This window comes from Micropterus salmoides, unplaced genomic scaffold (genome assembly GCF_014851395.1).
Source record: "Micropterus salmoides isolate LMB-PRFRI ecotype aquatic unplaced genomic scaffold, ASM1485139v1 Ms_hic_scaffold_10, whole genome shotgun sequence".
NCBI lineage: Eukaryota > Metazoa > Chordata > Actinopteri > Centrarchiformes > Centrarchidae > Micropterus > Micropterus salmoides.
In genome coordinates, this window is record NW_024040041.1 from 21,429,315 (window position 1) to 21,456,324 (window position 27,010).

At 41.6% G+C, this 27,010-nt stretch overlaps 1 protein-coding gene and 1 long non-coding RNA gene across 4 annotated transcripts in view; one reads left to right on the plus strand and one right to left on the minus strand.

The window, feature by feature from the left end:
- The window catches only part of LOC119896486 (potassium channel subfamily T member 2), a 36,937-nt gene that overhangs the window by 6,577 nt on the left and 3,350 nt on the right, over positions 1–27,010 (minus strand). For 2 of the 3 annotated variants that reach the window (XM_038709929.1, XM_038709928.1), the window contains exons 2-19: positions 19,063–19,142; positions 18,231–18,333; positions 17,914–17,976; positions 17,057–17,105; positions 16,570–16,629; positions 15,760–15,834; positions 15,441–15,524; positions 14,893–14,987; positions 14,046–14,226; positions 10,963–11,127; positions 9,410–9,546; positions 8,808–8,871; positions 7,552–7,660; positions 2,720–2,828; positions 2,520–2,576; positions 1,136–1,288; positions 797–1,050; positions 39–363 (exon numbers count right to left, since the gene is read on the minus strand). In XM_038709929.1, the coding sequence (XP_038565857.1) occupies positions 39–363; positions 797–1,050; positions 1,136–1,288; positions 2,520–2,576; positions 2,720–2,828; positions 7,552–7,660; positions 8,808–8,871; positions 9,410–9,546; positions 10,963–11,127; positions 14,046–14,226; positions 14,893–14,987; positions 15,441–15,524; positions 15,760–15,834; positions 16,570–16,629; positions 17,057–17,105; positions 17,914–17,976; positions 18,231–18,333; positions 19,063–19,142 (2,163 nt within the window). The remainder of the gene's footprint in view (positions 1–38; positions 364–796; positions 1,051–1,135; positions 1,289–2,519; positions 2,577–2,719; positions 2,829–7,551; positions 7,661–8,807; positions 8,872–9,409; positions 9,547–10,962; positions 11,128–14,045; positions 14,227–14,892; positions 14,988–15,440; positions 15,525–15,759; positions 15,835–16,569; positions 16,630–17,056; positions 17,106–17,913; positions 17,977–18,230; positions 18,334–19,062; positions 19,143–27,010) is intronic. The other variant, XM_038709930.1, reaches the window with a different exon arrangement.
- LOC119896535 lies at positions 7,655–10,953 on the plus strand. The gene is made up of 3 exons (XR_005443236.1): positions 7,655–7,750; positions 9,424–9,543; positions 10,866–10,953. It is a non-coding gene; the product is annotated as an uncharacterized LOC119896535 (long non-coding RNA).

Below are 27,010 nucleotides of genomic sequence, written 5' to 3' on the forward strand. Positions count from 1 at the left end.
CCACAAAAGAAAATTTAAACACCATGTTCATTGCTTACTCGCAGTGTCGACCCCACCAATGGGCGCTCTCATCTCTGTCACTGTCGTCCTTGCCCTCTTCTCCTCCCTCGTCCTCTGACTGGTCTCCCAGCAAGTCAAAGGCGGGGTTGTTGACACCGTCCACCAGCTCCAGGACGGGAGCGATGCTGTGCCGCCTCTCCTCGGCTGAGTCTCCCAAGGCAGGCAGGGCCAAAGTGTTAGTGCCACCCATCTCTGTCCTGGAGCTGCTCCTGCTTCCTCTTCCGCTGCCCAGCCCGGTGCTCCCTGGGTCCTGGCCTTCCGGGCTGCTGTCACTGGAGTCCTGCAGGTCGATGGCCACTGTGCCTGAAACATGCACACACAGCTAGTGATTATCAAGGGAGAGATCAAGTTTAAGGTTCAAACACTATATGTGATGTGTTTGCACAGATCCCTGATAACACATACTGTGAGACTGAGAGCATTTAAAACCTGTGAGCTGGACAGTTTCATTATTGTCCACTAGGTGGTGTGTTTGTAAAACCACAGTATCTGACGTTTCAGTTAATTCGGCAGTTGCTCTTATCAAGTGGGACTTATAATCACATACATGACACTTCTTCAGAAAAGCAATGAATATTTTTAATCACCCAGATAGGTTTCAAACGTGACAGCTGTGACTGCTCTGCTGTCTGACAGTTTAATGACAGGTTTGCATGTTTGACCAACACAGAAACTGCAAACAGAAGGTCAGTGTGTAAATGTTACACAGTCTTTGTGCCATGCCCATCTGACTGACCCATGCTGGCGATAATACTGTGGACTGGCAGGCGGGTGAGTCCGTGGTAGATGGTTTGGTGCACTCCCCTGGCATTTCCTCCCGTGCCGCCCCATGATGGCTCTCTCTGGCCCCTGACAAATGCGGAGTTCTCCTCTTTGGAGATATTGATGTAAAAGCATGTGTCAGAGGCCCCCATGATGTGGCAGGGACCAGGGTTCAGCAGGATGTTGGTGGTGTCCAATCTGCGTACTCCAATCAGACATACTCCATACCTGCAGGCGCAGAGACAAGGTCAGCTCTGAAACGTGCAGGTTGGTGTGTGTTCTCATTTCTTGGCCTTTTCACATTATGACTTACTTTTTATGAGCATGAAAGGAGGCAAAGGTGAAACTCTTGCCCTGGTATTCCCCGAAGAATTTACTTTCCTCCAGGCGGATGTGATGCACCTCATTGGCTGAGCAGCGCCGGTAGGTTCGGTGCCATTGGTCCGCTGAACACGCACCGCCCTCCCTGAGACAGACAAAGAGGACTGATTGGCCATATGGAGAAAGAGTGACCTTTACAACATGTAACACAAAGCATCAAGCTGTACACCAGGTCCACATGTGAAGATTTTCCATTTTACATCTCTGTCAGAGCTGCTGATCAATACTTCAATTAGCTCACTGATGTTTTAAAGGACACCCAGCCTGTCCAAACAGTAGGTCTCAGATGGACACATTCACACAGTTAAGTGGACAACAGGTTTCTTAAGGGGATATGGCTTTAGATGCGGAGGCTAAAGAGGTGACAACAGAAATGTGGGTGGTTTGCGACAAAGACTGCATTATATAAACAAGTGTTACAGTGAATTTGCAGTTTACAGGAACTAAGTGCAAGGCAGGGGAGGAGGAGGACAAATCCTAGTCATGTAGCATTGTCACAGCCAATAAACCAAATGGCATCAAGTCCAGATATAGAAGCATACTTACGAAACATTCTGCTTTTGAATGTTGAACTCATCAGACACAAGCTATAGAGTATTTGAATGAGTCTTTATTTAACATATAAATACATGTATTTTCATATATAACCAAAGTTTGTCAGGTTTAACTTCCTTGTTTATTCACAATTCAAAAAATAGTTCCATTGTACTGTACTGGTTCTTGTCTAATTTGATTTTAATTTATATTCTGTGATTGATATCAGGATTGTTTTTTTGTGTGAATACCCTGTTATTCATGTTGAAATCACAAATTGTGGCTTTACAATGGCAGTCTAACTCTTTAACCACCAGGCAAAAATCATATTTAGACTAGCAACATTTTAATCACTGTTATAGTTCTGCTACTTAATAACAGAGAGTCACTTCAACCAGCAAGTGAAAGCTGTGAATGAACCACCAAACAAAACTAGGACTCATTCATATTTAATCTTTTGCCTCTCTTGTATAGATTTGTGTAAAACTTCACAAACATGACATGCTGTCTGCAGTATGTTGATGTCACATCCCCATATTTCTGTGTATTTGAATATTTCAAACCCACACAACAAGCTGCCATTTTTAAGCATCTAAAGTTAGCTACAATCATCAAAAATTAATCTTCTAACCACAATTTCTAAATAACAAGCTTTCAAAAAAATATTTTTACAAAATCTCTGCACTGTGTGCAAAATATGGAAGTTGAGAGATGATTTGGATGAACATTGAGCACTGTGACACATAATTCCTGGGTGTGAATACAGATCAGATGCACCCTACCTGTTGAGGGCTTGAAAGGCTCCTACACGTTGCTTGAAGGCTTCTTGGGGCGCCGTTCTGAAAAACAAAACAACGTTGAGTGACACTGTGGATACAAGAAGCAGCTCATTCCTATTCACTGTATCTACTGTATTTTTGACTATTGAGACTATAAAACCGTACCGTGAACAGTCTTATAGAAAGAGGGATAGAGAACTCACTGTCCTCTGGAGGAGTGGATCAAAAGAGTGATGAGCGTCGAGGTACCAGGGCACACACAGTTTAAAGCCAGCATGGCATACTTAAACTCTTCTTCACACACCACATGATCTGCAGACAGGAAACAAGAGGGGCAAAGCGACCGAGGTCACACAAGCCTTGACTAAAAACACAAACACTCACATTGTGCTCTATATAATTTTTCATTTTAAACCCAAGAACCCTGCAGTGAATACAAATGTGCTGTTGGAAAAGACTCTTCTGCCCTCGGTGTGTGTGTGTGTGTGTGTGTGTGTGTGTGTGTGTGTGTGCGTGTGCGTGTGTGGGTGTGGGTGACAGAGAAAGTTTCATCCCATTAATCTAGGTGCAACCAACATAAAGGGGCCAGTAAATGAAATGCTTTATAAGGTCTGTGCAACCAAGTACAAACAAATTATCTCACTTAACCCCTAGTGATCGCAGTTGTATCTACTGTGGTTTGGAGATATACAGTTTATTTTAGTTTTTGCTACCAACTGAAACAAGAGAGTGAATACAATTTAATTTGTGGTACAAGAAAAAGGTGTAATCTATTATTTTTTTTATCAATGATTTGATCTATAAAATGTTATGTCAAACATTTAAAACTTCCCATCACGTTTCCAGTTACCATGGTGATGCCTCGAAATTGCTGGTTTTGTTCAACCAACAATCCCAAGCCCCAAAATACTGAAATTTATACTGATAGAAAACAGGTGAAAGCAGTGCATTTTCACATTTGAGAAGCTAGAATCAGCGAGTGTTTGGCATTTTTGTTTTGTATACAACCTAAATAGTAATTATCAAAATAGTTCTGTTAATTTTCTGTTAATCAAATATTAGTTAATTGGCTAAATGTTTCTTCACTAGCTGAAGTAACTGAAAAATAACAAAAGACTCCATAGCAACATGTTTTCCGAGAAATATTATCCTGTTTTCTCAGCATAATCTACAATGTGAACAGTTTTCGTGGTTACTGAAAAAATATTCCCTATAAAAACTGTTGTTGCGTGCTCTGTAGCACACAATGTATTGTGCATTTCACTTTTAATACCGTATTAATGAGCTTACCACTAAAAGGCGCAAGCATGCACAATCAAATATGTCACTATGTTATGTTGGAAAATATCTAAACGTCACTTGATATTTGTCTAACACAAATGAGTCAAACAGACAGCTGTGTCAGAAATCCCCCATCGGCCCTTCATCTATATTAGACACATTCTGTTTGCTCCCATGGGATAAAATTTATGTCACTGCTGTGGCCCACCGCTCAGTTTTTGGGGGGTGATCGGAAGACCTAACAACAAGCCAGTGATTCAGTGTCAGCCTCATTAAACCACCTTTCACTCACATCATCGAACACTTAACGCAGCCCTGCCTGTTCCCCAACCAAACCAAACTGAACAAACACAGATGACAGTCCTCTCGTTTACCTGTTGCCACACAGCGTCCTCTTTGAAAGGAAAAACCAATAGAGCGATTAATGTTTGTAGTAAGCCAATCAGTGAATCAGGCCCAGGGAGCATCCATTTTCCCCGCTGTGTAATTCTTGATTGCATTATCTTCAGTGATGAGCACACAGTCATATTAGAGTTGCCTTGTTTACCAACAATGTTGAACTAGGTCTTAAAAGCACAGTATGTGCTCTATATTAGAAAATAATTGGTGACAAATGTCAGAGTCTGACAAGAAGTATCAGAGTCATTCTGCTGTAGCAGGAGACCAGCTGGGATGTAAATGCAGTTTTTAATAAATTAGTCAGGTCTGTGTGTGCTTGAAGCTGAGCAGGTTAGAGACACACCATTTAAAACTCCTGATTATGGATCTTTTGTTGAAGTATCAATATTCTTTAGGCACAGAACTGTACATCCTAATGCAACTCACACACAGACACACAGAGTAGCCTCTTGCCATTCAGCCTGGACTCTTTTAAAGAGCAATGGGCATCTAAAGCCTGCAGGGGAAAACACAAACACAGTGATGTTGTATGAATTAAATTCAAATTAAAGATCCTTTCTTCACCCCTCAAGGGCCATTCAAGGCAGAGAAGGTTGCAAACAGAAGTACGCATGAACAATTAATTTACACACTGTGGGAAGACCATATTTTTGTGCGATAATCATTTCTTTCATTTTCGATACATTTAAATGTATTGCACAAGTCTACATATTCTTGCATTATGGGTTCACATGATTTATCTAACTGACTGAGCAGAGACGTGTTTTCAGCAAATTTTACAAGATGTTGATTTCTATGGTTACTATGACAGCTGCAAGACAAAAACAGAGGAGAAAGGACATAACCCTGCGGTGAGCCAGTGAGAGTACTGATTGATTCAGATGGTCAACTAACATATTAGTTCTGTTCAAAATATTTATAATCTATCTGATGAGTTGATGATCTAAATGGAAATAAGATATCAGCTTTCTTACAACTATTGAGGATGCATCATATTAAAGGCTGACGGGAACTCAACAAAAAGTAATCTTGCACAAGTGCTTGTTTGTTCTAAATGTTCATGTAAATAACGTTGCATTGTTAACATCTCTCACAGCTTTTATGCAAACTGCAGGGGGTTGAGTCAAGTTACACCCACAGTTTCTGATTTAAACAACTTTCTCCAGGGTTTTCATTACTAGTGATGTTTATGCTATAGGCCTCAAGTCATTGACGATTTTAGGGTCTTTACTGGTGTTCGTGAGATAGATTTGATCAATCTCCGAGCTGAACACTAGTCACCATGGTTAAATTTATTCACAATTTTCTTCATACGCGGTACATTCTGAACGACCTCTAAGGGCCTCAATTTTATTCTCTGACCATACATAATGGAGCAACAACATTCATTACTGTTACACACAAAATCCACTCTCTGTTCTTCTTGAACCCGTCTTCACCACTGTGATCCCTTCTCTTCCCATATTCTTCTATGCTTACCCTTCACCCTGCCCTCTATCCTTCAGGTGCCTGGACCAAGAGAGAAACCAATTACTGACCTAGACACACACACACACACACACACACACACACACACACACACACACTCTCTTTTCTCTTTCTGTCGCCCTCCCTCAGGATATCTGGGTTTTTGTACCCATTTCTTCAGACTGCGTGTTGATTTCTATCACAGACCAGTATTAAAAATGTAATCCTGTGTGTGCAGATATGTGTGTGCAGGTTATTTGCACCCTCTGCAAGAGGGCAATTACAACCTGACCACAGGTCCACCAGATGAGCTAATTAAATCAGTAGGCCGTTATTGTTTGTTTAAGTGAGCTGCTATCAACGCCGTGTGGCTACAATGAGCAGAACTCAGGAGGGCGACTGGCTATCGTGGATCAAAACATAAACTGGGGAGATAATCAATCAAACCTCCGTACCCATTTCTGTTTGGTTACTCAAACGCCTCAGGGTTTCCTGCCCCGCTGCAGCATCATACCAACACATCTTTCCTAATGAACGCCAGGCTGTTATTAAGCTATTCCTGCGGATCAAATTAAATCTTGTATCTCTTGCTCATTAATGCCTCCCACACTAGCACTTTGTGAGTATTTTCCAAGTGGTGTCAAAACATGGCGTCTGTACTTACAGTAATGCGCATGTGACTGCATACTGATTTGCTCTCTGCGTCTACCTATAGTGACTTTAGATTAGAGGGACATTACAGTCAGTCAATTGTGAACTCATGTGTTTTACGTGTTTAAAGGGGTACTTTACTTTGTATTGTATTCCCACAGGGACAGCGCCCATAAGGGCATTGATATCAGCTATTTCATAAGAAACAATTTTGTAATTTAAAATGAATGACGAGGATATTTGAACATGTCCAACACTATGTCAATATAAGTTAACACATCAAAGCAATTCATAGAAATGTCTCACTCCCAGCACAGCAGCGCGAGTTTCACCCCACAGGGCTAGCTGATAATCATATAATACAGAGCGTGTGTTATCATGGGTGAACATGAATTTAATTTTCTACCTGACAATTCCTGCCCCACTAATAACAAAGACTTCAATCTGGTCTGGCAGTGAGGTGTTTAATCAGCACTGCAGGGGTAAAGGAGGACTGGAGAGCTTGTCTGCCTGAGCAGAACTCATCAAAAGAAGGGGATTTTCTTTGCCAAGGTAGCAAAGTAAAACGTTAAGCATTAATAGAGACAGCTGGGATGAGGGCGGCAAGCTAGAATTGAGTTTGACGTTCTCCGGGGCTGTAGGCAGGGAGATGTGCGAGAGAGAGGAAAGGGTGAGAGAGAGTTTCGTTCCTCTTGTTTCACTCGCAGATGATTGACTGGCATCTTGTCTGTTGAGCAGGAGAAGAGGGGACACTCTCCAAAAGACATGTGAAAACCCTTAAGAAAGCTTACAGCCAAGTCGAGCCAATCTGTCCAGCACTTCTTCAGAGCTTGGACGACAGAGATCTGTGTTGCTGCACTGGGACGCTGACAGAAAAGACAATTTTCAGGCTTACAAATGAAGCGGATCAACTCATGTCGAAAACTGGACACGACAGCTGATGACACACACAGGAAATAAAGTGCAGATAGGACAACTCAGTTTCCCATGCCATCGCAATGCAACCCTGCAGAGCAAACTAAAAATGCTTACCTAATCACCCATCTTTTATGTTGTTATGTATCATGACTGGTGACAACACGGTTCCAGTCACCAACGGAGCAAAATCTAATTATTTAGCAGGTGTCATCCCATTATTTCCTGAATCCTGATGTGATCAAATAATAGTAGCTGCATCCAAACAGGACAGATACCTCCAGAGGCTGCCAATATATTTGATTTCACACTCACTGCCCACCTGCAAACTTGACGTGGAACTTGTTCTCTGGCTTGAGAATCTGGACGTACAGGGGGCAATTTGGAGCAAAGTCTTTCACTGCCCAGGCTCTGAGGATGGTCTGATGATCCTGAGAAAATTGGAGATGGCGGTGAGAGACATGGATGGAGTGAAAACACGGGAGAGACAGAGGAAAAGTGCGACAGAGAGAGAAAGAGAGGTAGAAACCCATCATTAGCAGCATCAGATTTTAGCTCCTCTCTAATAATCCTCTTAAATCGCTGACTGCACAGAGCAACTGAATGGTCCCTGCAAAATTTCAGAGCAATGCAATTCTGACAGATGAAGTATTCAAGGCTGCACAGTGGCTAGGAAGAGTAAAACTGGCCTTGCAAACGTTGTTGAAAAATCAGTCAAAAGCAAAAAACAAGACTATGAGTTTACAGCCACGCTAGTGGCTCTGTGAGGCTGTATCTGAGCACAGCGTTACTTTGAGCTAAAAAGCTAATGACAGCATGCTAACATGCTCACAGTGACAATGCTAACACACTGATGTTTAGTTATGTTTATCATATTCACCTTTTTTCACCTAATTTAGTGTGTTAGCATGCTAACATTTGCCAGTTAGCACTAAAGACAAAGCAGCCTACAGGTGAGGTTGATGGGAATGTCATTAGTTTTGCAAGTATTTAGTCATAAAGTATTAAACAAATTAAGAAATCACTAAGTAATTACAATTTATCTGGAGGGGTACATGAATGCATCTACTAAATTTTATAGTGATCCATCCAATGATGGTTTTTTCAAACAATCTCAGCTTTCCACAAAAATGACAGTCTCAGTTACCTTGCTACCCTAAACCTACGATAACGTTGCTGCTTAGAAATGTACATGTAGCTTAATTTATTTTTATCAACTCTGGTTTACTGACATGACAAGTTAAGGAAGGCATGTGCCAAATGATTCAGTGTGAATTCCAGAGTGCTGTATAGCATGCACTGCACCTATGAAGCTCATTGTTTTTTTGCAGTATGCCTGCGTATAGTTAATTTTTTTTTATGTCAAGCCAGTTTGTTTTACTCTTAGCTTCAGTCATTTTTACTGTGCAATTCATGTACAATGTAATTTTCTAAAAAAGCAGTTCACTCCAGAGAAATATTAAAAGAAAATTACAAGACATTTTTATTTGTTTAAAAAAAAATTAGGAGCTATAACCGGGCAAGAAATATGCATGTTTTGCAGTGTGTTGAATCATGGCGATACAGTGAGGAACATACAGCAGCAATGCGGTCCACTTCAAACCGGTTACTGAGGATAAAGCAGGCCTCAGCATCGTCCATCCTGCAGGCAGTTAGTAGAGCATGTGGCCACAGGAGTAAGAGAAAAAGATAAACAGAGAGAGACAGAGTTGGAAAAGTGACAGAAACCACGAGAAGGAGAGTGTTGTCATGTTATTGAGGGACAGGACAAAAGAGAAAAAAGCAGGACAATAGAACATCAAACGAACCAATGTGTCTTTCAAGCCTACGCCATTTATGGATGAGATAGTAGGAGGCGAGGAGACAGGGAGATTAAACAAACAGGCCGTTACTCCTTTTCTTTCTCTGAGACAAAGCCAGCCTAAGGTGCTGCGGCTGTATTATCAGAAGCCAGGGGGTAAACAAAAAGCAAGTTGCTTCAGGTATCATGTATGAGCTATCACAGCTGAAGGTCTGTTATGGGGGGTTTCAAGGCTTGATTTTGCAACTGTGATAATAATGCTTCTAATTGACATGAGAAAAATGATACAGTGTTCGTATGAAACTAAATACAAAAATCTGATTACTGTTTTATTTCTAGACTCTTGATTGTTGTTATATTTTTTATCACAGTGACTTACTTGGCCCTCATCAGGTCTTGGTCTTTGAGGGCAGAACCCTGCAGATAGATGACTCTTTGGGCCCACAGAGGGACATGAAGGACCCTCCTAACCTGGACATCCATCTCTGCTGGACAAAGGATCACCACATAATGGTCCTACACACACACACACCAACATGCACACACAATTGGTATCGTGGCTGAAGGTTTAACCACATGCAAGACGTTAGCAAGAAGTCTGCTGGATGAGGTGTTTTGTAGGAGACATATTTTTATATATAATTTTTGCATTTAGTTTGTACTACTTTCGAAATATTCCACAGACTACGTTCTGTCTGTAATCCAGTGCTCCTAACTTTGGGGTTGGCGTGCCATCTGGGATCACTTGATATGCAGACTGGACAAGTGTCACGTTCAAAGTTGCAAACTTGGGGTTGTAATATGAGCCAGTGGGCAGACGCTAAAGCAGGGAGAGTGATTGTTTGCGAGTGGAGCACTGCAGACAATAGCAAAGAGAAACTTTTTGTTGAGGCTGTGATGGACAATGAATGATAACACTCATCCATTGTTTTGGTTAGTAAGACCTGAATCCTTCTTTTGCTGGTGGCAGTCAAGGCATTCAGGGTATGTTATGGCCTGTTAGTAGCTGATACAGCCATAAGGCTTGAAGGTAATTCATTCCCTAGACCTAAAAACAGTCAAAATCCAGTACTACCTGTGATGAGACATAAGATTTACTGTGTTTAATTTAATTCAAAAGTGAGTTTCTATATCATCTAAATTAGGTCGCCCCTTGGTCTTGAAAATAGAGTACAAATGATTTTCATCCTCAAACTGACATGACAACTAAGACAGTCTTCAAAATAATGGACTCATAAAATTAACCCTAACCCCTGCCATGACGAGATTATATGATTGAGTGGGAAAAGTACACCGACCTTGTTGTTTGATTAAAACATTCTTAACTCGAAGTCCACCTGCTATCTTTTTACAGTTGGTCACCCTTAACCCCTAAACAGAGACGGGATACGATTCCCTGCAGTACCTGTTATCACATGACCATTCATACCTAGTTCTCGTGATGATAATTGAGCAATCTCAATGACAAAGCTGATGTAACTCCACAGTGAATTGGCAGTGCAGCAAATAACACCTTATTTAAACTTGAACATACAAGCCCTAGTCCTTTACCATGGAAAGCATAGTTTGTCACACTTACAGGAGTCAAGCAGTGTTTTTTGAACACTGTACACCAACTTTCCGTCCTTGGTCTAAATTTACAGGAAACTGAATCATATGTATCTTGATTTCATGCAGTAAAATCTGTACCACAAAACTCTGTCTAGTAAACAAAAAAATCTCCATCCAGAATCTAGCCCGCCCCAAGCAAACACGTCTGCTCCAACATCAATAAGACAGCAGTTTGATCTGTGCTATTGAATTGCTACTGAACTAATCCTCTGCTTTAACCTCAGCTGCTCAGGCTCCCGAAAAGGATTACAGACAACAAATGCACACAAACACAAGACCCCCCAACACCCTCTTGTCCTACTTAAAACCATTTTGGAAGACCTGAAGTCGGGGGTGAGCGAAGAACTCATTAAGGAAGTCCATGAGGAGGTCGATCTTGAGACAGCTGACGCACAGCACCACGTGTTTCTCCGTCTGTGCCCTGTAGCGGCTGTAGTTTCCCCCGGACTTCTGCCGCTCCATCCACAGAAAGGCCAGCTGCTCGAACTACATTCAGTACGACATCCATCACATTCAACAGATGGAAACTGGATTAGGTTAGCTGCAATACAGGGAGGAACCAGGTGGTGCATAAAAAGAAAACAATGCCTTGTACTGTATAGTGTTTCCGTTTGATTATGGAGAGTGTTTGGGGGAATTAAGAAAAGTGGAGTTCAAGATGGTAGCTAAATGGAAATGATAGCAGCCAGAGATAAATAAGAGAAGGTGGGTTATGGAAATAACTGTAGGCCTGAGAAAAATCTCACAGATTTTTGTAATGTTGGGGAGGGCCGGGTGAAAAGGTGGATGGTGGGATTTTACAGATAAAGAGGTGCATGAAAGAGAGAGTTTTAGTTCTGATCACTGTAGTTTGGTGTAAACAATGTCCTCCTGCAACAAGCAGGGCTCAGGAAATGTTTTGGTGCTAAAAATGGAGAGATTAATTTGCAAAAAAACAAAACGAATAATTAAGACTGATCAGCTGTAGTTATAGTTAAGCTAGTTCAGTTAGTGGCAGAGGCTTCTCATCATTCACCCTCTGAAAGCCTTACGTTCACCTGTCAACCTCATTAAAACTGAGAGTAAATATTTTTCTTTATTTCCTCTTCTGTTTTTCCTTGGTCATTTTAGCTGGTCCAGCAAGAACCATTATGATGCAACTTGGTGTCACCCTGTATAAGTAGGGAAAGTGTAGCTCCCCCCAAATCCAAACTATTCCTTTAATACAGAGTGGTGTTCACTTGTTGGTCACACATTTCACTCATTTCCAATTATTCTTATTGATTTAAGTGACATGACGCTAATACTATACAGTTGACGAGATGATGTATTGAACCCTCTGCCAACTGTAATGGAGACAGTCGCAATGAACGGCTGATTATGTTAAAATGCAACATCCATGTCAGCAGAATTCAGTAGACAGTTCATTTGTGTGCTCTTTTTCTCTGGGAAGTACTCATTTTGTTCTAGATAAATTTGATCGATTTTGAGCAGCGATAATGTCAGCTCATTAAAACTGGAAAACATTATCCATACAACAATAGTGGCACTTTTTGTGTACAGCCAGTTGTCAATGGCACCAACTGTGGTAGATTTGTGATGCAACAATGGATTGTACTTAATGTATACTCAAAGCCCTTTAAAGTACATGTCATATTCGCCCCATTCACACACATTCATACAATGATTGCAGAGGCTGCAGCTGCTCATCAGAAAGAAATTAATGCTCATACACACACTCACACACCAATGGCACATACTTCTGGAACAATTTGGGGTTCTTGCCCAAGGACACTTCAACATGCGGGCAGGAGGAGCTGGGGAGAGACCTGCCAATGTTCTCTTTATTGGGCGACTTGCTCTACCTCTAGCTGCCCCAAGAACAATCAAGCCTCTATTTTAGAGTATTGTGAAATTTAATTGGAACGGAATTCTTTTAAGGCTCAAAATGACACGAAACGACTTGTCATGGAGTTCATTTCCTGTAGTGTGTTGTGGACAGGTACAGGAAAATGCCAATTAATGAGGCAGCAATAAGAAAAAGACAGCAGCTGAATCCTGATATGCTCTATGGCTAGCCTGTGCAGCCTGGACAGGACATGGCAGAACTCAGAGTCAAACAGACGGACACACATTTAAAAACTGTCTCGCACGCACGCACGCACGCACGCAGTGGGGATGGGGGTTGGGGCTAAGTTTCTAAATGTCAAGGGGTATTTATGGATAAAAGATTGTGAGAGGGAGTTGGGAAGATGACATGGCATCCACATTGGTGATGCACAGATCGCCATTTCTTTATGAGTCAGCTTGTTCAGCGAAAGTGTATTCATGCTCATGTCTTTTGCTTTTGTGATGGTTTTAGTGATGCTTACTACCACCTGGTCACTGTGGATGGAAAAGACAAAACAATAAGATAATATAACAATAAAATAACAATAAGAATGTTAATAGTCAGTTGATCAAGCACGCGTAGGATTTGAGCCTTACACCTACTGCTTATGTGACATGATAAAAAAGGAAAAGATAGCAAAAGATGTGTAGTGCCATCACAAAAGAAATCCAATTTACAACAACACAAGAATGTCAGAGAAGTTATAAGTGATGTGTGAGTGTGATTCCCTGCCCAGAGAGGCCCTCCTCGGACTGCAGGTACAGTAAACACACAGAGGAAATTCTTCCTTATTAGCAATTTCACATCTTTTTGGAGGCACCAAGGTACGCCAACTACCTCAGGGAAAAAAGGTTTACACAAATATAAGAAACAATCATTAGGATACAATGCAACTGATACATTTGTCAGGATTTTTTTTTTTTATCAGTCCATGTACAAATAGTATGTTTGTGTAAATGGTTCCTGAAGTCCCCTCCACAGCAGCTAAATGACAGGAGAGGGATTTGGGGAATAGAGCGAGTAAGGAAGACACTCTTGCTGTTCTCTGAATAAAAATAGTGCTGTAAGTCTACGTAGGATGCAATGAGTCATCACATTATTCTGCAAGAAAGGGGGGGGGGTACAAGACTTATTAGTCTATCTTTACTGTAATGAGCTTATCAAAGAAAACTAATTAGCTTTTATGATTGCAAAACTATCAGATCTATTAATTTTTGGAAGGATTTTAAAATTTATTTGATGAATTTAAAGCCTTGTTTGTGTTTGTCTGAGATTTTTCTACCTCCATGTAAACTGGAGGCCAGCCTGGCATAGCTGGCTGCTTCAAAAGTTGAAAATAAAAAATGATGGGGGAAGGACCGTCAGGTCTCAACTCTTTTGAACTCAGTATTTTTTGTGTCTTTTTTCGCCTAAGCTTTCTGTTATAGAGTGATATCTTGTTTGTCAAACTTTACTCCTGGTTTCATCTGTTGTTTTTAACCTCTAATATAATCTGTCTGTGATTAAATTAGAGGTTATCTCAATCATTTCTCACCTGGATGGGGAGCACAATGAGCGCAACAAAAATCATGATGACCACCAGGAGCTGCGAGGGCCAGATTTGGGGGGTGACATCTCCAAAGCCCACAGTGGAAAAGGTGACCACGCAGAAGTACAGCGAGTCGAACAGGGTCAGGTTGTTGCCTGCTCTTTCGAGGTGCTGGATACCGCAGATGCTGATGGAGGAGGGCAGGTTGGGTAAGATGGATAAAATAAGCAGAGGAAGTGAGCATTACTGAGAAAGAGAGTTCACATACTGGGTGAATTATAGGTGTCTGTAGAGGCAATTATACAGCTGCTTTTCATGCCTGTGCATATGCCTTTGTTGAACATTGTTTATTTGTGTGTATAGGTGTGTGAGTACCAGCTGAGTATATTATTGTATTCTTTAAGCGATAGATGAGTCAACAGGCAAATGCCAACCCTGAAATGGTCAGAGATCTTAATTCATGCTGTGTGTAGGATCTTCTGGATTGGCTCAGGCTTTCACACCAGATATGCAGCGAGCTGACACATCCTCCACTGCACACAAGGAATCGGCAGTTGTCATTTCAGAGCACTATCTCATTCTCACAGTTACCAATTACCTCTCTGCTCTCTGCCTTTTTCTCTCTTAGCTTCCAGGAGCAGGATTTTTAAATCCATTTTTTTCCCCGCATGTATCACACAATTTCTTTGCGCCTTGTGTCTGTCTCACTCTCTTTGTGCTCCTTTCCTCACCCTGTCCAAAGCTGTGACACCTTTCACTTCCTGTCCAACCACAATTTAATGTCTCTCTTTCCCCTCTTTTCTTTCCTTGTTGCCCCCCTTCTCAGTTCAGTATTAGCAGTGAGAATACCCACCATGTAAACATCAGACAGACCAGCGTGCTGATGAGTATCACCACCTGGTTAAACATAGCTGAGTGTGTCCGCTGGATCGCCCTGTGGAGATCATTCTGCAGAGAGACAGACACAGTTATGAGTTAATGTATGGGAACTAAAGCCTAAGAGCTGCATTGTTAAAGTGTAACATGTGGATAAAATGAAGTTACTGGATGGTAGGAAAAAAAATATAAAAGCAATGGATGAAATATGAAAATGCACTTAAAAATCAGATGTAAATGTTGGGGGAGGGGGGGGGGGGTATTAAAAATTGGGAAGCAAGCTTAGTCATCTGGATGTCATATGATAGATGGAGGCAGAGGGGATGTAAAGAAAAAAGCTTCAATGCCAAGCCCAAGGTGCAAGTTTAAATGCTTTGTGACTGATACCTTCATAGCAGAAAAAAAACTGGTGAGCTGAAATGGCAGAGACAGAGAGGGGCAATTGCATGCCAACAAAATAACATAACAGAGATGTTGAGGTTAAGGTAATGGAAAAATTGGATAGGGAGATAGTGCTTCACTCACTATCATGTTCTCCAAAGCGTGTTTGGCCAGCCAGCAATTGAGAAATACAGGGATAAAGAGATTTCTGAAGGAGGGCAAAATCACCTGTCAAGAAGAGAAAGCTTCAGTCTGCTAGGCCTTCTATCTCATCACTTTTTTTTTTCATACGTTGTATACAGTCACAGGATTTCTTGCAAAGAAAATTGTTGTGTGAGCATGTGCCCGCCTTTCTGTATTACTGTATTTAAGGTGTTAAAGGTGTGATGTGTGTTCAAGAAGGGAGGATGGGAGTGCAGTGCTTGAGCGGTCAGTGCTCAGTAAGGCATATCCTTCCACTCACAGTGATCATGAAGGGAATGGCGCTGATCATCTCCAGAATGAAGGGTACACGCAATACTTGCTCCCAAACGTTGCCCTGGAAACACAAACCACACACAGGGGTCAGGAAGTTCTATTGTCATGGCGACCTTGGGGGATTACCACACAACAGGCCAGATTGCGGGGAGTGGAAGGGGACAAACTGACAGGTTTTTGCACCATAGAATAGATCGGGACTTATAAGGGTTATACAACTCCCTTGTGCCCTTAGAGAGCATTACCCAGTTTCCTCTAAGCTTTGCTGTTCAATTAAGATGTCAGCCATGGCTGTTTTTATGTGTCTGCCACCTGCATATGGCTGACCTGAATCTGACTAGTGTAGGTGGACAGGCACAGGGTTTGTCCACAGGAATCAGTCAACTCTAAATGCTAAGACCTCTAGCCTCCAGAGTAATCTGCCCAGTGAGCCCTTTATAGGCTTATAGTGTCAAGTACATCAAAGGCACGGCAACCCGTTGATAAATCGCCCCCCACTACAGCAACACAGGCGCCTCCCCCTGTCCCAAGTCTTTCTGATGTGTCAATAACAGGACGGTGCTGAGGAAGCCTCAAGCCCGGTGAGGTGCTTTCCAAATTTGCAAGAGCAAAGGAGCAGCGTCAGGGGAGAAAGGAAAACTTGTTAAGTCGAGTGAACACACAGAGGAGTGTAAAGCGGACAAACCACCACCCTCAAGCATATCGCATGCCTGCACACCCACACAGATGTAGACATCACAGCCACAGTCATTACAAAAGGCTTCAGACTAGCCGTTGGGGGCCACGAGTAGCTCACCTTGTAGCTGAGATACACGAGCAACATCGTTTCTGAAAAGCTGATGAAAGCCACGAGCACCTGCAAAAAGAGAAAGAGAGAGAGAGAATTATAAAGAAATTGAGAGATGCAGACACAGAGGGAAAGCAGACACAGAGAGGAGTTGAGCTAGTCAGAGAGAGACCGGAGCAGAGAGAAATTAGGAGTCGCAGAAATGGATGAGGGGAGCGTGGGCGGAATCAGTGGGCGTTCTGATGATTGAGATTCAGAGGGAACAGGTTTAAGTGAAGCAAGAGACGGTCTGGTGTCTGATTGTGTACATATATGTGTGTAATCATACTGCATGTGTAAATTCTCGTGTCAGGTAAAATGATCCAATTTCATTATAATAAGCCCTGAAATCAACAATCCCATAAAAGGAATGCAGAAATGATGATGTGCACCTTTGTGTCAGTGCTTTCATGTATGCAGATGTGTGTAAACACAGGAGTACACTGATCTATCTGACCTGCAGTCCCCACAGCGGTAGAGGTCTATCCACCCAGATGATCAGTTTCCTACAGAGTGGAAGAAAAGGGAAGAATAGAGGAGAGAGATGTGGCAAAAAAAAGTTACTGTGGCCAATATATTAAAATTCTTTTCTGCCCAACACAGTGACATGAACACAACTGATGTCACTACATAAAACATAATTATCCTGTTTACAGCTGAATAACAGTGAAGTGCACAGCTGCCAATGTGCTCATATTATAGGAGAAAAGTAATATTCACACAGTCAAATGAAAATTTACAGCCTTATTGTGAGAGAATGGCAGTTTTTTTTTCTCCAAAAGACACCCTGGGGCTTATCATGGCTGCTTGCCTGCCTGCGCTCTGATTTTGTCCTAAGAGTATGCTGCCTGGAGCAGGAGGTGGCCCATCCCTTTCCTGAGCTCACTCTGTCAGGCTCCTTATTCATGTGGAGCCAGAGCTTAGCCAGTGTCACCAGCCACCAATTAGATCAATAGGTCCCTGAGCAGGAGACATAATACAGCCTCAGGTCCACGTACACTTCCTGGTCCCCCCCTCTGCTGTTGTATATTACATGTTTTATCTCAACTAGATCTCTGTTGATTAGGCCGAACAGGCACTACATACATATTATGCTAACAGGTAATCCATACAGTTGGATTGTGGAGTGTGTATCTATAAAGCTCAAGATCAGCATTGTGAATTGTATCAGTTAAGTGAAGTAGCATTGATTGCATTATACGTTTCCGACCAGTGAGCCAGCGTTGGGGATGCCAGTCCTCCAGGTTGTGCAGTTTCATGGTCCTTGTCTGCAGGCCGAAGCCATCACTCCTAATTAATAACTCACATGCTTACCAGTCAAACTCACTCCAGGGACGGGATGATGTGTTTTGTCTGGTGCAGTTCACTCCGCTTACACTGCAAGGAGGAAAAACCACAAAAACTGCACTGAACGTAACTTCTTGTCCAGGTTCTCTGGCCAAATATCAGTTTACTTTCCTGATTCCATCTCCACCCCCTTCCCCCATCATCTCCCGTCCAATTCATTTACGGGGTACTCTATACACACTGTTATCTATTGACCTGGTGCACTTGTTCCTGCTATCAGGAATCCACATTCACAGAGACTTTGTTTCATCTCACTAATCTCCTGTTATCATAATTTCTCTCACCAGTCCTGTCTTTCTGCTTGCGGGTTGTCCAATAGGACTCTGACAATGTAGAGGAGGCAGCTCAGCACTTTAAGAGCAAAGTTAAACATCCGCACTCGCAAACCTGCAATGCAAAACGCAGATAATCCTCATTAAAATAGCAGCTGCTGACTTTATAAAGACACATCATATTTAATTTTTAATGTGATTAAAACATGCATGATTTAAAAATATGACATTTGATGCTCTTTGCACCTAAGATACAAATCAAGGTTTTAGAAGACCCACCACAAATAAAAGAAAGGTTCTGGGACTATTTTCGATTTTCATCATTTACCACACTGCACACCAGTCTCTCAGATTGTTTTCCACAACACAATTCATCACATCATTTCAATAAAGCATGTGCAGCCCTTGTTTTCTGACAATGGTTGGCTTAAAGTAGCAGAAAATGTAAAAAAAAATTAAGGCTATAATTATTTGTTAATATCAAACTAATTAAGTACAAAATCACCCTGACATATAGATCTGTTTCTACTTCAGGTTAAGGTGTTATGAACATGTATTTTATGCCTTTAGGCATACAGGAGAAAATAAATATAAAAACATTTCCATAAACGAGTCCAAATCCCTACACAGACATGTAAAACAGTCACAAAGAGTGGACAAGTTGAACAACTGGTGATGAAATGCAGAGCAAGAATGACAGCACATCACACACTAAAATGAAACACATCTCTTAAATCAAAAATGAGAGCAACTCATGTGGAAACAAAACACAGGCAAGAAGACAAGAAATTCACCCAACTAATTACAGATAGAGAAAGTGTGATAACAAACACAGGCAACTCACTGGATCTTTGGTTTTTGATGAAGAACAGCTTGAGGCGCTCCTTGAAAGTGTTCTCATTCACATAGAACTCTACCTGCACCCTAAGAGAGGGATGGAGAGATGGGCAGAGACAAAGAGAGAGAGAGAGATAAGGAACGTGCAGGAGGTGCTGCAGGTGACTGAAGAGATGAAATACTTATTTTATGGAGTCATGTCAAGAGACAGAAGGGAGGAAAGAAGTGGAGGGCTGGGAGACAAAAATGGAATAGAAGAAAGGTGAAGAAGAAAAAGTGTACAATTGAGCAAATTTGAGACAGAAAGGATGATAATGATTATTCAAACGCTGAAAAAATATGGAAATAAGACACTTTGTCTGGCTGCATTAAAGACTAATGGGTTTTGGAGGAAATGGTGTTCCTGCTTGTCTGCCTGCCCATAGGCCCAGACAGCTGCAGTCAGTCTCGTTATCTCCACTGATTAAATATAGAGCAACAAATTACTTCCCTCTGATGTTTCTGCTGAACATGGGAGACCATAATTACTGCTCTTTCTCCTTTTCCATTCTGGCACCCTCCTGTTAGAGGGACACACACACACAGGCCTAAAATACACACCTACAACCAGGTCATTAGGATTATTAGACCATTCATACGGCCATCTGACATGGACGCTTATGGAGAGACATGATGAAAATGACAAAGAGACACTTTTCCACAGCTCTTAAACATGTATAGACATAACCAGACAGATTGAAGGTGACTGTATTTCCTGTCTGACCACCTCAGGGGAGAATTCTCAGTAGCTCGCCTTTCATCCTATGGGGGGGGGAGAGTGGATGACTCAGGTCGAGGATGAAAAATGCCAGGCCCGGCTCACTGGTGGTCTCCTCACAACGCACAGACAGATGAAAGAGAAGCAGAACAACTGCAACTGTGTGTGTGTGTGGGGGGGGGGGGGGGGGCTCCTAAGTGACGCTATACCAGCATGCCACATGTTCAGAGACACACAGACCAAAACCAATGGTGCACTTTCCCACCAACATTTGGGGGTGGTGGGGTAACTTTCCCCTTTGTTGCTATGGAAACACGGTGTTCGTTGTCTTTTCCCTCCATTTCACATGAGCAGTTGTGAGCCAACACATCCTTGTGAAGTGTGTTCAGCCATCGGAGCCCGGTCCAACTTGTTGGCGGCTCCCTTCGCTCTGAGCAGCCTACTGACAAGAAGGCTTTTGCACACATGATGGAAGACAGAACATGCAGATACTCCCCAGGGTCCCAAAAGCCCAAGGGTGTGTAATTGTACCTTTTGATTAGGATATGACATTGTATGAATTGCTGGAGAGATGGGATGCCCTGCAGTATTTGCAGTCATAGACAGTGGGGGAAGTAAGGAAAGATTGTTTGTATACATCTCTGTGTGCTTGTGTGGTGAGTCGTACTGAGCTAATAGATGATATGACTGAATGAGTTCTTTCATGTACAAAGCAATCAAACAGTCAGCACCATGAAGGCATATAGCACAGGGAATCATTATGACTACAGATGGTTTACACTTGAATGATGTTCAAGACTAGAACAATAATTAACAGTAGCAAGAAAACTGTTTTTCTAACACAGATCAGTTCAGGCAGGTAAACTTCAAGGCAGGTAAACTTCAAGGCAGGTAGAAGTAATGAGGAAATTGTTTTCTCCTTAAATAAGAAAACATGCGGTTGGAAAGAAGAAGAACATATAAACCTATTGGTGGAAAAATCTTTACATCCAATGCAAAGCAAGCAAAGTTTATTTATATAGTATAGTAGTAAAGACACCAGTGATAGTGTTTCACAGTCAAATAAATGAAATCAAATAGTATAAAATAAGTAAAACAAAGATAAAACACTGGATAAAATATACAAGGGAAACAGACATAACACACACGTTAAAATAAAATAAATGCTACCTAAATGCCTGAACAGATAGCTGCTTTTTAGTCCACAGAGTCCAAAGACCTCAAGTTTATTGGGAGACTATTCCAAAGATTGGGGGCTGCTGACTGAAAAGCATGAGTCTTAAAACATGTCCGAGGTGCACTTATAAAACCCTGAGGACCCTAAGAGTTTGACCTGTGGTGTGGAAGTGCAGAGGGTCCATGAGGTATTGCGCATCCTGGCCATTAAGGGCTGTATAGGTGAGCACATCAGTTTTAAAAGGAATTTTAAAATGACCAGGAAGTCACTTTCATACTACCAGTGAAAATGCTGGCATCACCAAAGGACTCACTTAGCACTTAACTACGACACTTTTTTTTTTTTTTTATAGTGTACATATCAATATTCTTGTCTTCCAGTATGACTAAAAAAGTCCTAATGACTCTGACGGGATCATGGCACTTGTGTTGCAAGTCTTCTGAAGAGCTCCACTGTGGAAATTTTCGGGTAATAATCCTGTGTTTGCTTTCCCTCAAGCTAATGTCCTCTTTTACAACCAAATCAATCAGGCACTGCACCTCCACGTCTGACCATGATAGTGTTTTCCTATCCATCGGCAAATCTCTAGTTTCTTATTGTCTGTTTCTTATTGCCTTAAGACACTTAAGGTGACATACGTTTCTAAATCCAGCCATCCGACCGTTTTTTTCATTAATCAAAGGCCTCTTCAAACTCGAAGAAGAAGAGAAGAAGCTGTGATAACAACACCGGAGAAGAGGATAATTTCAGAGGTCATTTTGCCCTTGATGCGTTTTTCTAAGCGAGCGCTTTTCCGTTTGAGTGTACAACAGAGGATGAAAAGTAAAGTGGAAATATAGCCCAATAAAGACTTGAGCTGTGGGATAAATTGAGAGTCAGGATCTTTAATCTACAGGGAGAATGGGGGAGACAAACGCATTAAAAACTCATAAAGACCATTATTGAAAAACAAAAGACACACAAGCACATCACAATGGCACCAGTGGGCAATGGCCACATACCATCCCCCAAGGCCCTATGTCACTGGATTAAAGGTACAAAGTGTAAAATGTGAGGTTACTCTCTAACTGTTGAATTCATACTCCAAAAAATAGGGGGCAGAATATCACATATAAGGTCATAACTTCTGCTAACTGCCATTAGCTAGTTAGCTCAGTTGATAATCCTGCTTGCTTTTAACCTATTAGCTGACTGAGTTTGGAATAGGCACCAATCCGAAGCCTTCCGAGCGGGAAACGGAACTAGGCTCAGCAGCCTCCTAGTGAGCCTGGGCAATGAATACATTCTGAGACACACAACAGGGAGTACAGTTCTGATGTGATTTAGAGCACCTCCGACAAGGACTCTAACCTCAGGGACAACAAAGTCATGGCAGGTTTAGGCAGGGACAGGAGAGGTGTCAAGCGGGAGATGAGCGACAGTGAGCTTGGGCATCAGAGAGGCAGCGACAGCATGTCGATCCAGAATATTTTCACGTCTAACTCAGTGAATTAAGGGTTTACTTCAACCAAACCAGCTGGTGATTGTTTGAACAGTGAACAGACTAACAAAGTTGGGTCTGGTGAGTTTTATTTTGTTTCCGTCGGGTTTGAATAAAGTGTGTTTTACAGTGAGTTAACAACAGTTAGTTCTGTAAAAAAAACTAAATGGTTATATTTTTTTATGTTTAATAAGAAAATAGGTGTAAGAATATTTTCTTTCTTGACATTTTGAGAGTAAAATTTTTTAATTATTAGGCTAAAAAAGTGTGATGTAGTGTCTAACATATAGTGAGTTCACCGCTCACACACATATCCCAGCTGGGGACCTGAGCTATACCATCAGACTATTGCCTCTTAAGTTACACAGTGGTTTTCCAACCACGGTTTTACAGGATGGGTCGACGCTAGCTGGTTAGCATTCTAATTTAAATAGACCATGGAAAAATAACCTCCAAACAGGTCCCGCTCTCTTTCTCCTCAAACAAATTAGTTTGAGTCTGGCATCAAAGATCATCTCATGGGCTTTAATAAAACAAAAACACCAGCTTTAACAGCTGGAAACAAGAGACCATGAAGAAACGGGCATGGCACAACATTTCAAACCTGAGCCTAGGGAGAGAATTTGCATCCCTGCATTTGCACGTACACTCAAGAGTGGGAAAAAGAAAGACAGAGAGCGATAGCAGACAGATAAATAGACACAGACAGATGGACAGAGGGGGACATGCGGAGGAGGATCTTTGAGAGAGAGAGAAAGCTGAACCTTGTTCTCCTGCTGCTTCCACCCATGCCTGGGCTCCATAATGACACAGCACTGGCCATCTAATGACACAGCGTTAGAGACTAAAGAAACACAAATCTATATGCACAGCAGCACAGCATTGGCTCATCACAACCTCCACACACAACTCAGAAACACCAGTAAAGTAGAAAAAAGGAATAAGGTAACCAAGTGAAAAATTCTATCACAGTAAGATCAATGATAGCAAGGTTTATTCTAGTTAATTAATGAAAAGAAAGCAAAAATGGATAATCATTTTGGAGCATGCCTTTGAAAGAGTAAATTCATAATAAATATTAAAACATGCTGTAAGAAAAAGGGGGATCAATCTGAATGTGAGAACAATCATAAATCATAAAGATGGATACAAATTCAGGTAGAAGCTAATGTGCACCCCTGTGATATGTAAATGATGACAAATGACTTTTCTGGCAATTATTTCACAAACCTTTCTAAGGTCTACAGGTTAGAAAAGGTAAGTGCTAAGACAGACATCAACAGTGGAAATGTTTTTTTAAAAGCTTTTCCCATCGATTGGAAGAAGCATTCTCTTCCTGAGAACCATTCAACACGGAAATGCATAAACCAATTTTATATCTATTAAACAACTTACTGTATTGCCTATGATGAATGGGTAAATAGGGGATCCTCTGAGAAAAGAGGGCACAGCTAAAAGAGCAAAGACTGGAAAGAGTGGATAAAAACGTGTAATAATAACATACACAGACTACAAATGAGGGCAAGAGAAATTCAATTGGAGGACAAGAAGCAAATAAATTGCACATCACAACGGGGCCGCACTAACAGCTTAACAAAGGCAAGGTGTACTCTGCTTCATCCAACCAGTGCTTGACAGGACAGCTTGTCCCTGACCCAGAAACACAACCATCACACACATTAGACTGTCAGGTGGAGAAGAATAACAAAATGAACATTGGGAATATGTGTATGTCTCCACTAAAGAAAAATCTTTTTCTTCTGGTAAAGGGCATTAACACTGACAATACATGACTTCATACTGAGTGAAGAGTCAGATGAAAAGAATTTTTTAATACCTCTTATAGCTGCCACGAAATTGATTTGAACACTCCAATGAAACAAGCAAGTACTTTCATAATAACTTAATGATGAGTGAGACCTTTAAAGAGTCTCTTTCTCTCCTTCTCGTCTTTTTATGTGTGCGTCGATGTGACAGAAAATCAACCAGTCTTTGTCGTGACCGATTTATCTCCTATTGTATCTACTGTGAATATGTACATGCCTATGTACGTGTCTATAGCTTCCAACAATCACTTTCTCTACACCACTAGCCTTGGCAAAGCACAGCAGGAAAATGACAGCCATCATTAATAAGAAACGTGTAATGTATCCCACAGCATATTGACAGTAAGTAAGTGTGCACTGTAGCCTTTACTCAGAGCCATTTCCTGAACAACCGAGGGGTTCCCGTGGATTCAAACTTTCCATATATCAGTGGAAGTGCTCCAGCCATTCCTTCCCCCTGCTCCATGACATAAACCAGCCATGCCTCATCCTTTCCTGAAATGATCAGTCACTATTTATGGCTTAGAGGAGGATCTGTTGACACATTCAAGTAGTCTCATTTGTTTTCCTGAAGGAGGAGCCAAACACAATAGTTACTTCAGTTCCTCTTAACTGTTGAATTTATAGAAAAGGGTTCCATTATTGGCTCACCCCACACAAATCATCCTTCTATCATGAAACGAAATAGGGCTTAAATTGACATACAACTCTTTTAAAAGCCATCCAATGACACTCTATCTCCCTGTCCCTTCAGAACACATTAGCCTCAAATGTGCACAGACATTAAAAATTTGATCAAATCAATGCAAGACATCAATCTGTTTCAAAGTTGTCTTCTAATCACCGCTTAGAGGATGACATGTGCGACACATAAGGAGTGAAACATGAGAGGAATCATCTCTTTTGCCCCTCCCTGGTGTGTCTCTGGGGCTGCTTGGATTTGAAAGACCTGCGCTGTATGAAGCTAACACAGTTTGGGAATTGGGGAGCTGCGATCGGTAGACAACTATATTTGTGATTCCCCACGACAGTGTGGCACAGCAGCTCCCTGCACCCAAACTGATGAAACAGGCCTTCCAGCAACATCGAACACCGCTAAAGCCCATAAGTGCTCAGACACATGCTAGTCAGCCCCATGGCTTTGTTAGTAGCCACAGCAGGAAGGCTCTTATGTGTTGACAGTGCTCGTCTAACCAAAAGGCTGGCTAGGGAATTCAATGTCTAGCTTATTAAAGCCCAGTATTGCAAAAAAAACCATGAGTACTAGATGACCACCAGGGACACACCCTGCACTGACTCTGTTCATCAGTGTTAACAATGAAAAAGACTTACAACATACATATATCCAACACACACACACACACACACACACACACACGTAGCCACAGGATCCAGGTATTGCTGCAGTAAAACCAACAAAGAATCAAATTTCATAAATTGTGATTGTGCAACCAAACTAAAGTGTCTCTCATGGTGCCTTCAGGTAATGTCTTCTTTCTACTGTACACAGGCTTCTCTCAAAGTGAGCGGTGCTCATGTTCACAAGGCATCATCTGCACAATATTCTTTGCCAGCAGGATCACGCTCAGCCTGTATATGCGCTTTTTAGTCATCATCAGGCCTACTGGCTACCTTTCCTCTTCGCCAGTATTAATTAGGATGTTGTTTTTAGAAGCTTTTTCTGATTAATAGGAAGGGACATTCATCAGGCCTGATGCTTCATTTTTTTCAGTTTTTAAGTTAACTTCACTCTAGTTATTTACCGGCAGAATTATGTGCACTGCTCTGAGGACATACACACGTCATGGAATAAGTTATGAGGTCTGCATGCTCCCTCATCACCACTTCCCTCTCACCCACTCTCAAATCTGATAAAATCAACTTTTTACAGAGTGACTCTTCTGATCCTGCAAACCATTTGTATTGCTAATAACCTCCCTTCATGCCAGCTCTGGCTCTGTAGACATGATTCATCCATGATTCTACAATTCTTGACAGAGATTGCCATCAGCTTTTTTATAAACACTATGACTGAAATTTACATGAGCTCTGAAGAGCTCACTTAAAGACTCTGGTGTCCACCTTATAGTGAGGTGAAAGCATAGCAAAACTGGTATGAGTATTGACAATATTGATGGATCATGGTCTACATTGGCCTTACTAGATTAAGGCTTGACTGGAAGAATTAAGAGGGAGGTAAGGGGAGTAGGAGCCTGGGGAGAGAGTAGACTGAGACAGTTATTGAGTGAGAGAAGATGTGGAGGTGACAGCCAATAAGATATTGTTCTAAGGACAAAAGGCAGTCATTTGTATGATAATCCTGCACCCCGAGGAAAACTCCTGCTGAGGGTTTCTGTTGTGGAGCAATGAAGACTATTTCATTTCACTTCTAACAAATTAGACATACAAGCAGAGCTGTGCTAGGAATCATGTGTGTCTTTATAGGCTATTAACTCGAAGAATGATATATTGCACTGCGATGCTGAAACAGTAATTGCTGTAATTGCCAGAAAATTCAGTCTGTTGAGAATTCTCAAAATGTATAAAACAAGTTCATTCGTCCACATAAGGCGCTAAGGAACAGAAGACAGGAGCATTTAGGTGAAAGAAATAGCTTACTTTAAAAATTTTACCTAGTTGTGATGAGATTTTACACAAATTTAAAAAAACACTGCCAATATTAACAACCAGCCAAAAAGAATTTATCCATTTCAG